We start from the raw sequence: 11,214 nt of genomic DNA, 5'->3' as shown, positions 1-11,214 counted from the left end.
TTCAATTATATATTGCCAAACAAGTTAAATTCATAATTCTATTGCAAATTTTAGTTCTTTATGATTTATGACCGTACTCTAACATAAGCAAGCATGGCCATGAATTTTGAACCCTATTATTATGACAAAAGAAACAAGTTTCAATCTGGAAGGAAAATACATTTGACTTAAGTATTGACACAATTGACCTTGTAACTCATAGCAAACTGTCTGTTTGAGGAGGCAATCTCTTGAAAAAATTGCCAGGTACTGATGGTAGCTTGCTGCGAAACTTTGGATGTCTCAAACAATATAAACCTGCAACCAAAGCCACCACTTTGAAAGGTGTAGCATATAGCACAGCAGCAGCACAAAGACAAAATACTATGAAAAGGCTGGTGGCTCTAGGGTCCCTCCAGCTGAGGAGAGACTGAACTCTTTCTCCTTGTGTTGCTATGTCCCCTACAACTGTCTGGATCCTCCCTGCAACACTTCTCAACCTGTCATACCTTAGGCGAACCAAGTCGTTCGATTTGGAAGTTGGGAATGTATCAAATTCCTCGTCGAGCTCATCAGGGTTCACTGCTTCGGCCCAGGAGAGCTTAGTGTCCATGTGAGGTGGGTGCCTTGGCCTAAACCTGTAGTTCCATAGGCCAATGAGGAACATATATAGAAAAATAGTGGGAAGTATTAATTCTGGATACCAAATCAAGATAAGGAACAAAATGTGCACAAGCACAGATGTGATGGGGTTCCTCCAGTTGCAAACTTCACGAAACCATCGAGTGACTGAAATCATTCCCGAAAGCAATGACATGATTCGGAAGAAGTTAGCTTTGCTTCTTCTCATGCTCCATATGTGTGAATCAACATCTAACATGTACTCAATGACTTCTTTTCTTAGAGGCGGTTCAGCTCGACTGAGCCTTGTTGCTACTATGTTCATAGCTTGATACCTTAAATTTTCTATTTGGTTCACCGTGAAAGGTTGAAGGTAGTGCATCTTTGGAAGCAATGGATTTCCATAGATGTATATCATGTTTGCCAAAGATAGGGTGGTGAAGCGAACTGCAAGTTGAAGCTCTCCCATCTTCTTTACTCCATTGGGGTGCAAAACCAGAAGTGGATAAGAATGAGTGTAGATTTTGTGAGCTTCGAGTGTCGATAGTCGAATTCGAACTTTTCCAATCCTTGAATCTCTTGCTCCATTGCTTCCATTATGTTTTTCACCTCCCCCTAAATGGCAATTGTCAAAAACTCCCAAAGTAATCACTGTACATGGATCATAGACTTCCCATGTGTATTGCTCATTCCATTTGGGACTGAAAGTGTTGAGAATTGTTCTAGTTCGAACCCATTTTTGACCATACTTGGCAATACAATAAGCATCTGTGCTTCCTCTCCCATCCTTCATCTTCATTGGAAGTAGTCCTTGAGCACTTAAAATTCCAACCTCCAATATTCCTACTGGTTGTTTCCACAGCTGTTTTGCAGTTGGTCGTTGGTCACTGATGTATAAAGTTGATTCATCTAGTACATGATATCCACCTTCAAGAGAAGCTCTCAAGTGAATCCTGCTTGAAAACTTGAGTTCCTTCCGCCTATCTGCTTCTAGGACTCCAAAACCGTACTTTTGAAGATTGAACCAACGTGAATGGACTGGTCTATGATCGAGCCGCTTGTCAAACATGTCGAGAGGGAGACTGATCTGCCCCAAGACATCTTCTTTTGAAGGGTGTACTCTGTCCTCAATAGTGATTAGCACTTGTTCTTCAAAAGGCTCAGCTACCACAAATACCAAATCTTCATTCCAAAATGGATTGTTGGTGCTTGTTGAACTGATCTTTGTTCTGAGTACCTGATTTCCAACCTGTACTTTGACAAAAACATCTGGAAGACGGTTTCTGTCATTGGGGATTACATCTTGAGCTTCAATCACATTTAACCTTAGGTACCATAGCTTTGGAGAGACATAAACCTTTGATCTTACATTATGAACACCCTCTCCAAATACTGAGGCTGCATCAGAATGCCATGCCTCTGGGAAGGCTTCGTCAGCTTGTGTTCCCATCCAAACTGCAACCATGATTTCTCCCCTTACCTTGCCGGTTCCACGCCGGTCCTCCAATCTGTACCATTGAGGAGCCAATGGACTATCTGGGGGAACTCGAGTAGGAACCTCATTCAAGTCAAACACCACACGGCCAAGGTAATCATCTCTTCCGAGCATTTCTTTGTCCTTCACAAAAACTTCAAGTGCAGAGGACTGTATGCGTTCTTTTGAGAAAGCAAAAACCTGATTCCATTCTGGATTTTGCTTCTTGTCAAAATGCCTCGTTCTCCCCTTATAGTTTCCAAGCTTCACTTCCACATAAGGATCACAACCTCCAGTGATGGAACTGGGAGGTAGATCCCTTGCTTTCATTACTCGTACGTAGAGATAGAACATTTGCTCGACAAGATCATAAGTGCTTGTGTGTCGCTCACCACTTAGCCAACCTCTTCCACCATACGCTCCTCCATTCAGCCATTGCTCGCCGAGTTGAGGATTGGTGTCCCTGATCTCATAGGCATCTTGGTTGCTTAGATTAGCTTCTGAATTGCTTGTACTCATTGTAGGTGGAATGCTTCTGTTCATTGAAGATGGAGCGCCTTGTGGTCGTCTCTGTACTACAATTCGAGGCCGCTGCATTGTTTGCTGCTTGTGTAGTTGTGTTGTCTCTTGTCTTGCTTGAATCGGTTCTTCGATCTCTGCCTTTGGCTCTTTAGCAGTATCTCTGATAGGAAACTCAGCTACAGGAAGAGTTGAGTTAGAATATTTAGATGGTGAGATTTTCAAAACATCTTTCTTTGGTTCTCCTTGGATATCACTAACAGGAACAGCTTCTGGTTCAGTTACTGCAGCTAATGCTGTAGTAATAGGAGGATTTGAAACCTCTCTGGTGGGAGGAGGATCAGAGATTGGGGACTCTTTTGGAATTATAGGAGATTTTTTTGGTGGTGAAACATAGATTTTTAAGCCAATCTCACCTTTGACAGCTGAAAAAAACCACTTGTTTTCTAAGTGGAATATCTGGTAAGTTTCCTCACCTTCCTTAGCAATATTTGAGCAAGAAATTCTAACTCTTCCAAGAAAGCTTCTGCCTTCAATCAATCTCTTTTCATGGTAAACAGAGATATCAATGGTTTGGTACTGATGGTTTTGGGTTTCGTCGAAATTGAAAGACAGTTTCTGATTCCAAATTGGATTGAGGCTTTTTGGAACTGTTTTCGTGCGACTTATATGGTTTTGAAAATCAACTTCTACAAATGGACTTGCAGATCCTTCACCATCTTTGGGCATAAGATCATGAGCATCTATTACTTCCACCACCAGCTGCTTCATAATCCTTCTATTTCTTCTTCAGCTGCTGCAAAAAAATGTATGGTAATCACTGACCACAAGCAATCTGGAAACTCCATCCAGAAGCAAAGAAGTTCCACTTTAGAAGGCATAAAAAACTAAAGATGAAAGAGTTATAAGCTCTCTCTCACTTTCTAGCAAGTGTTTTTTTGTCATGATACTTGTGAAGAAAGGAATGGTTTGATGAAGAAGCTGGAGTGAGCTTTGTAAAAAACCAAAGATGGAAGGAAAGCAAAATCTTTTTCAAACAGCATTAAGGCATAATTTTCCATGAACTCAACAGTACTTGTTTCTCAATTTTGCCAAAAGACTCTAAAAAGATGAATAAGAATTATTATTATTATTTGAAGTTTAAATAGTGAGAGATTCGAATCTTTGATCTCATGATCGAGAAATGATGTCTAACTCGATAAGCTATATTCAAGTCAACAAAAATATGAGTACGATTAGTTTCATGTTCGATGTCAAGCTGTTAAGTTCCAAACCGGCCTTTTCTTTTCAATTGGTACAGTGATAATTCCATCAAATGTTGTTGAAGATTGAAAATTTTGATTGAATGACATTTTTATTCCTTATTTCCAATATAATGATACTGTCTCATATCAAACTTGAAAGAAAAATAGGAAAAGATGCAATACTAGGTAAACTAATTTGAAGATGCTACCAAAAAGGGCAACAAAAGGGAGTAACTATGATGGGTGAGTTTGATATACCTTTTAATTCTTGTGTATAATCATAGTTTGTTTTTTTCTTAAAAAAATATTTTATTCACAAGTTTATTTGGTTTACATTTCCGCTACATCTAGTAATTATGAAATGTTGAATTATGATAAAATGATTCTTAGATCAATCATTTTAGAATAATGTTTTTTGGAGAATCAACTTTTAAGTGATTCTTTTAAAAAATTATTGAACTTAATCATTTCAAAAGTAATTTTCATTATTACCAAACACACTAGATTTGAGGGGGAAAAAGCTTTTGTCTATTCAAAATCGCTTATAGAAAGTTAATCCAATCACAAGAGAGACCGAACCCAAAGTGCTTTGAGAGATCTCACTTTTTTTTACCAATAATAGCTCTACTATACAAAATATGTAAGGAAAGTTATACCTTGTGTAAGTATAAAATGTTTGATAATCATTTGATTTTTTTTTAATCTTTTATTTGTACAAAATTAAGCTTATAAATACTACTTCCACCTATGAGTTTCTTTGTTTGTCAACTTTTTAGGAATGTTATCAAAATTTAAACCAAGATTTGAAAATTAAAAATATACATAGTTTTTAAACATTTGTTTGTTTTTGGAATTTAGTAAATAATTCAAATGTATAGTCTAAAGATGGAAATCGTTTTAAAAAAATTGAGAATAAAAGAAAATTTAAAAAATCAAGGAACAAATAAGATCAAACAAAACTATAGACGATATAAATTTGTTCTTTCATTTCTTTAGTTACATCTTTATCAAACTTTTTTCTAGGTATACTTCATTTTTTTACCGTACATGGACGGAGAAGATCGAATCTCGAACCTTGAGGTTGATAGTAGTACAAGTTTATATTAGTTGAACTATATTCATGTTCGCATATAAACTTCATGCTAGAACATCTAGTTAAGATATGGTTTATCTTAACGAATTTTTAAAGTTGTTTTTATATATTTTTTAGCACTTTTTTTCCTCAACTTCTTTTGTTAAATGTAGATTGTTTAGTGAAATAAAGATAGATTCCTATTTTCAACTGATTTAAGTGAAATGATACTTTAGAAATACAAAGGTCTTTTTTTTTATATATATATAAGAATACCAAGATTCTTGTTATACATAGTAAGAGATATTCTTTGCTTTTTTTCATATTTAAATTTTGTTACTCATAAATAAATTGACAATCGCTCCTTTAATGATATGTTTAAAATCAAATGGTAAATAGTTTCTTATCTCTTGTATACAACCAAAAGCCTAATAAAACATCTGAATCGATCTATACCAATTTTGAAAAGCAAGTTTTTAAAATTTGGTTCGATAATTTTGAAAGCACTATTCACAATTTTTTTTTAAGAAAATTAAGGGAATAATAACTTTTTGGTTCCTAGGTTTTGTCTCTAGTTTCTATTCGGTCTCTAGGTTTTAGAATGTTATATATTTAGTTCTTAAGTTTTGAGTTTTATTTCAATTAGTCCCCAAATTTCAAAATGTTACAATTTTACTCTTGAGTTTTGAGTTTTGTTTCAATTTGGTCTATGGATTTCAAGATTTTACATTTTTAATCTCAATTTTTCATTAAGTACTTACTTTCAATCATTGACGTCAATTTTTGTTAATTAATTAAAAATAATCAGAAGTGAAATTTTAAATTTAATTTTAAAAGTGATAAAAACAGTGAAACTTAATTAATTATAATTTTTTAAACGATTTTTAATTTATTTACATAAATTAACTCTAAAAAACGGAAAGTGAGTATTTAGTGAAAAATTGAGATTAAAAGTGTAAACCTCGAGACATATGGACCAAATTGAAGAAAAATTCAAATGTCAATGGTGCATTTTGAAATCTAGGAGCTAAATTAAAACCAAACTCTAAACTTACTAAGGTTCTGTTTGATAACTATTTTTTTTTTGTCTTTGTTTTTTAAAATTAAGCTTATGGATATTACACCCACCTCCAAATTTCTTCATTTGTTATCTACCTTTTACCAATGGTTTAAAACACTAAGCCAAATTTTGAGAACTAACAAAAGTAGTTTTTGTTTTTATAATTTGGCTAAGAATTCAACTATTTTACTTAAGAAAGATGTAAATTATTGTAAAAAAATGTGGATGAAATAGACTAAAAACCAAATGGTTATTGAACAAGACCTAGATGTGTAACAATTTGAAACCTATGAATTAAATAGAAACTAGATTCAAAACCTAGAGACCAAAAAATTATTTTTTTTCAAAAATTAAAAATAGGCTTAATTATTTTTTTCAATTATAAGTTAAGAAACATGTGAACTTATAGAAACTAAAACAACTTAATATAATTTAACATGTAAAGGCTAATCACTTAAGTTGTCCCTTTCTTGGGAAGGCAGCAAAGCCAATGTGTCTTAAAGTACTTGATTTACAACAACAAGTAGTTAAAAAGCCAAATTTGGATCTAAAACAAAGCAAAATAAGTAAATAAATAAATATAAATAGATTAAGGGCTTGCAACCTTAACCAATAGGACCTTTTTTTTTTTGGGGGTCACTTTATTCCTTGCTTGCTTTGCCTTTCACCAATTTCCTCACCATTCATCTCTTCCAAAGTTAAAAATTTATGAAACTTCATCCTCTAGAACTGCTCAATGTCTTTGTAAAGTTATCTTTTGTTTGGCTAGAAACTTGAACATCTTTCTTAAGCTTCCTTTGCCATGTTATTTTTAGAGCTAAATTATAAGTTTAATTTACAAATTAATGTTTATTTAGTTCCTAAACTTTCAAAAGTGTATAATAAATTGTTTAGTATTGTTTTTAATAAGTCCCTAAAATTTTAATTTCGTATCTAATAAGTCCATGAATTTGTAATGATAATATATTCACTTCTTAAAAAAAATTGATAATTGATCTATTAAATATAAAATTAAATTTTATATCTAATAGAACTATAAAATTTTAATTTTATGTTTAGTAGATATGTGAATCTTAGAATATATAAAAATGGATCATAAGGAAGAATCATTACATATCCATTTTACCTTTTATTTTAATATACCTATTTTAACCTAAACTTTGAGAATTAGTTATTAATAGTCAATTTTGCCCTTTTCTTTTTAAGTCTATTTATTGATTATTTATTTATTTATTTTTTACAAAAAATTTTCACCGATAGAAAAAAATGTCAAACTATTTATAGAAATAACAAAAAAAAACTTCTATTAGCATCTTTTCGTGATATACTTATATCAATTTCTATCAGTATTGATAAACATTGATAGACTTCTATCAGCCTATATTAAAAAAGATTAAGAATTTTATTATTTTATGTAAATATATATATATATATTTTTTACATTATAGTTCTATTTTTGACAATATAATTAATTATCGCGTCGTATGCCTTTTGCTTTTTTAGTAATATCTAAATTTATTCATTTAATTATTCTAGAATATGAGGTTGAGTTAAAGTTTCAGGAGAAAACACTCATATGTTCTCTCTTTCCTAGTTTAGTGCAATTTCGTAAATTTTGAGTTTGGTTCAAGTTTAATTTTTAAAAGTGAAATATTGAACATCGTGAAATAAGCCCTTTTTTTTTTGTAAGTATTAAAATGGTGACTTCAAAAAGATATATATCATAACAAAAATATTAATTTTCTTTCATTAGATATAAAATATATAAACATTAAGACCATGTTTACTTTACTAAAAACATAATAATCAATCGTAATGTAAAAAGTAGATCCTAAATGATTATCTTTGATGTTGTTTATTTATATGCTACACGACATTTGGAGCTTACTTTCAAATATGTAATTAAAAAACGCAAACTGATTGACGAGTGGAGGGTGCTTAATCTGACTGCTACAGGAAATTATATCATTATTACTGTTACTTGTTACCATTCTTGTTACTGTTCCAAAGAAAAAAATTATGACACATTTACTATTACCGTTATGATTACTCTTTGACCCTCGGAGGTAAAGTAACAGTAAATATGATATAATTCATAATTCTAAGTAAATAAGATCAAAATCAATCCAATTACATATGTGATTTTGGCCCATTACCAGTGATTTATCAATAGAATTCTATTATATTACACCAATTTTCATTATGAATTGGTAAACGTGGCCTAAAATTTTTTTAATATTGCATAATACGAACTAAAAACAATTCATAGCACACACAGTCATGAACCTATTAGATACATTTTTTTTTTTTTAATGAAAGTTCCATAAAATTGAAAGTTTAATAACACTTTTTAAAGTATAGAGACCAAGGAGACAAACCTAAAAATTTCACGACTAAATTTATAATTCAACTTATTTTTTAAATGATATAATATCAATAGACAAAATTCTCCTCTAGAGTTGGAACCTATTTTTGTTTAGTGTATATTATGAATATACTTTTTCAATTATTTTATCAAGACAACATTACACTCTTCGTATTAATGGTTAAAGTTGTTTATCATGCTTGGGAGTCGGTATATTTACATATTATAATGTGAGTGAAATTTTAAAATTCACTAGGGCTATATATTTAGAAAGGTTTAGGGAATTGACCCATTTCACAACTAATATTTCACAAATGTCCAAAATTTTAATCATATTTTATAACTAGATTTTTGCATAAATTAGGACAATTTTAACTTGCAGTACATTTTCTCTCATATTAAATTTTTGTATTATTTTATAATTAAAATATTAAAAAATTCAAAACGAAATTAACATTAATTATTTAGAGATTTTTTAAAATAATAATTAATTACTCTATATATCACCATTAATTTTGATTTTTTATTTAATGATTTCTTATTTTATTTATTAACTAATATGGTATATAACTAATATGATATATTCCTTAAATTTTATGAATATGACATGTAGTTACGTTGAAGGCTTTCGTCCATTAGTGTACATAATGATTGTTAGATGTGTGAATATGGTATATTTATTTCCCAGTGTCTTTTCTTATTTCTATTTTTTTCTTATTATTATTTTTAAAATATTTGAAATTCTTTTTTTTTTTTTTCCATATGAATATGGAAAAAATTATTTAAGACGTGCAAATATAGTTTTTTTTCCATGTGTCTTTTCTTATTTCTATTTTTTCTTATTATTATTTTTCAAAATGTTTAAAGGTGATATAAAAGTTTGGACTAAATTTTTGGGAAATTATAATAGATATTACCAGGTAAAAAAACTAGAGATATAGTCCATCTTTAAAACATTTGCAGATATATTACAAATTGACCAATCAACTTTTAATTTTTTTTAAATATTACAAAGTTTGCCCTTTTGTCTCCCTAGCTTCTCTCACCGATTTTATCTCCTTCGCTTTTCCTCTCACTCTAAATTTTATCTCATTCTCATTATTTTTTTTAAAAAAAATAGATGAATTTGAGTCTTGAATCTAAGATTTGAGAATGTATAATCAATTTCACAATTGCCTTAACACCAACGAGCCAATTATCAATTTTTATAATTAGAACAAATATTTAAATATAAATACCAAATGAAAACGGATTTGAAAAAAAACTACTTTTTTAGTTATCAAATTTGCAAATCTTATAGAAATGCTTTTTAAAATTTAGAAATAAGAAACAAAATAATATTTATCAAACAAGTTTGTTTCTCAAAAAATAAGAAATGAGAACATTATCAAATGGGCCCATAATTTTTATTTTATTTTTCTAATTGTAGGACTTTAAAAGTATGAAGTCTATTAGTTATAAATTACTATCATTGATTGCCTATGATATCAGTGATAGATTAAGTCATCGTCTATCGATGATAGGCTTCTATCACTGACAAACCACTTCAATTAATGGTAGAAGTCTATTACTTATAGACTTATATAACTAATGTATAATAATTTATTAATAAATACTGATCAAACTAAAAGTCTAAAACTTATAAAATCTGGTAGTAGCAATGAGTGATATACTTCTATTAATATGACATAATAATATAAATCTATCAGTGATAGGCATTGATATATTAGTGTCCTATTTAAAACGTGAAAAATATGAATTTGAAAATTCTAATGTCTAAAATCGATGATATTAGAGATATAACTTAGGTAAATATCAATGATATTCGTATATTAGTGATTTGACTTAGATAGATATTAGTAACATCAATGATATGAAAAGAATTCCCCTTGCAGTTCATTAATCACCGGTGGAAACGAAGCACCAAACAAGTAGTAAACCTGGCAGAACGGCGGCCTGACCACAACAACCGTATTAATGAAATTTTCGGGTCTAAACTCTCGGGCAATCGGGGTTCAAACTTCTCTGAAGCCAGATTACACCAGTTTCTCCCATGGTGGATTTAATTTCTTAAAATGAATGCCAACGGATAAAACATAAAATCAATCAAGTGCCGACGAAAGGATTATTTTTGGAAGGAAAAAACCCTAATTAATTCCAATGGACAAAATCAAACAAAGAAGAAGGGTTTGGTTTGGCTGTTCGTTGTTTGCTGTTTTTACGGAAGTATCTTTGAGAGGTATTGAAAAGAAAAGGGACCGTATGAATGTTTAAAAAGGACAAGGAAAGGGACAATAAGGTGGTCAGTAGTTATCACTGATAGAAGCTACCATTGATAGCATGTTATCGGTGATAGAAGCTAACACTGATAGCACGTTATCGATGATAGAAGCTAGCACTAATAACACGTTATCGATAATAGAAGCTACCACTGATAGCATGTTATCGGTAATGGAGAGCTATCACTAATAGCATGATATCAGTGATATCATTGATAGCATCTTATCAGTGATGATATCGGTGAAAAAATCTATCACTGATAACCATGATATGAGTGATATTAGTAATATTGGTGATAGAACTTAGGTGATATCTATATATCGAGTTTCTTTCAAAGTTTATAACCAGTTATAGGCGTCTATCATTACTAGCATTGAGTGTTAATATTTCACGATTGATTCTAATTGATGAAAGTCTATCAATGATAGTGACTGTTCGCTACTATCAGTGATAACCATGATAAAAGACTATTAGTGATAGTTACTCTGCTAATCTTTCAAAGGTGATAGTCATTTATGAAAGTCTATCACTAATAGCCACTAACAGTTTTTCATCACTGGTATAGCTCAATCTTTCAAAGTTGTTGGTTTTCTTTCAGTG

At 30.8% G+C, this 11,214-nt stretch overlaps 1 protein-coding gene across 1 annotated transcript; it reads right to left on the bottom strand.

The window, feature by feature from the left end:
• Positions 1-3,582, bottom strand: LOC120090002 (FT-interacting protein 1). The gene has a single exon (XM_039047473.1). The coding sequence runs from the start codon at positions 3,362-3,364 to the stop codon at positions 197-199; it is 3,168 nt and encodes a 1,055-aa protein (XP_038903401.1). The 5' UTR covers positions 3,365-3,582; the 3' UTR covers positions 1-196.
• Positions 3,583-11,214: the final 7,632 nt, after the last annotated feature.

This window comes from Benincasa hispida, chromosome 11 (assembly GCF_009727055.1).
Source record: "Benincasa hispida cultivar B227 chromosome 11, ASM972705v1, whole genome shotgun sequence".
NCBI classification, from domain to species: Eukaryota; Viridiplantae; Streptophyta; class Magnoliopsida; order Cucurbitales; family Cucurbitaceae; genus Benincasa; species Benincasa hispida.
Note: the sequence above shows the minus strand (reverse complement) of the source record. Positions and strands in the feature narration are given on the sequence as shown.

Excerpts from the sequence above, each read along its gene's own strand:
- LOC120090002 (XM_039047473.1), bottom strand. The coding sequence starts at position 3,364 with ATGAAGCAGCTGGTGGTGGAAGTAATAGATGCTCATGATCTTATGCCC.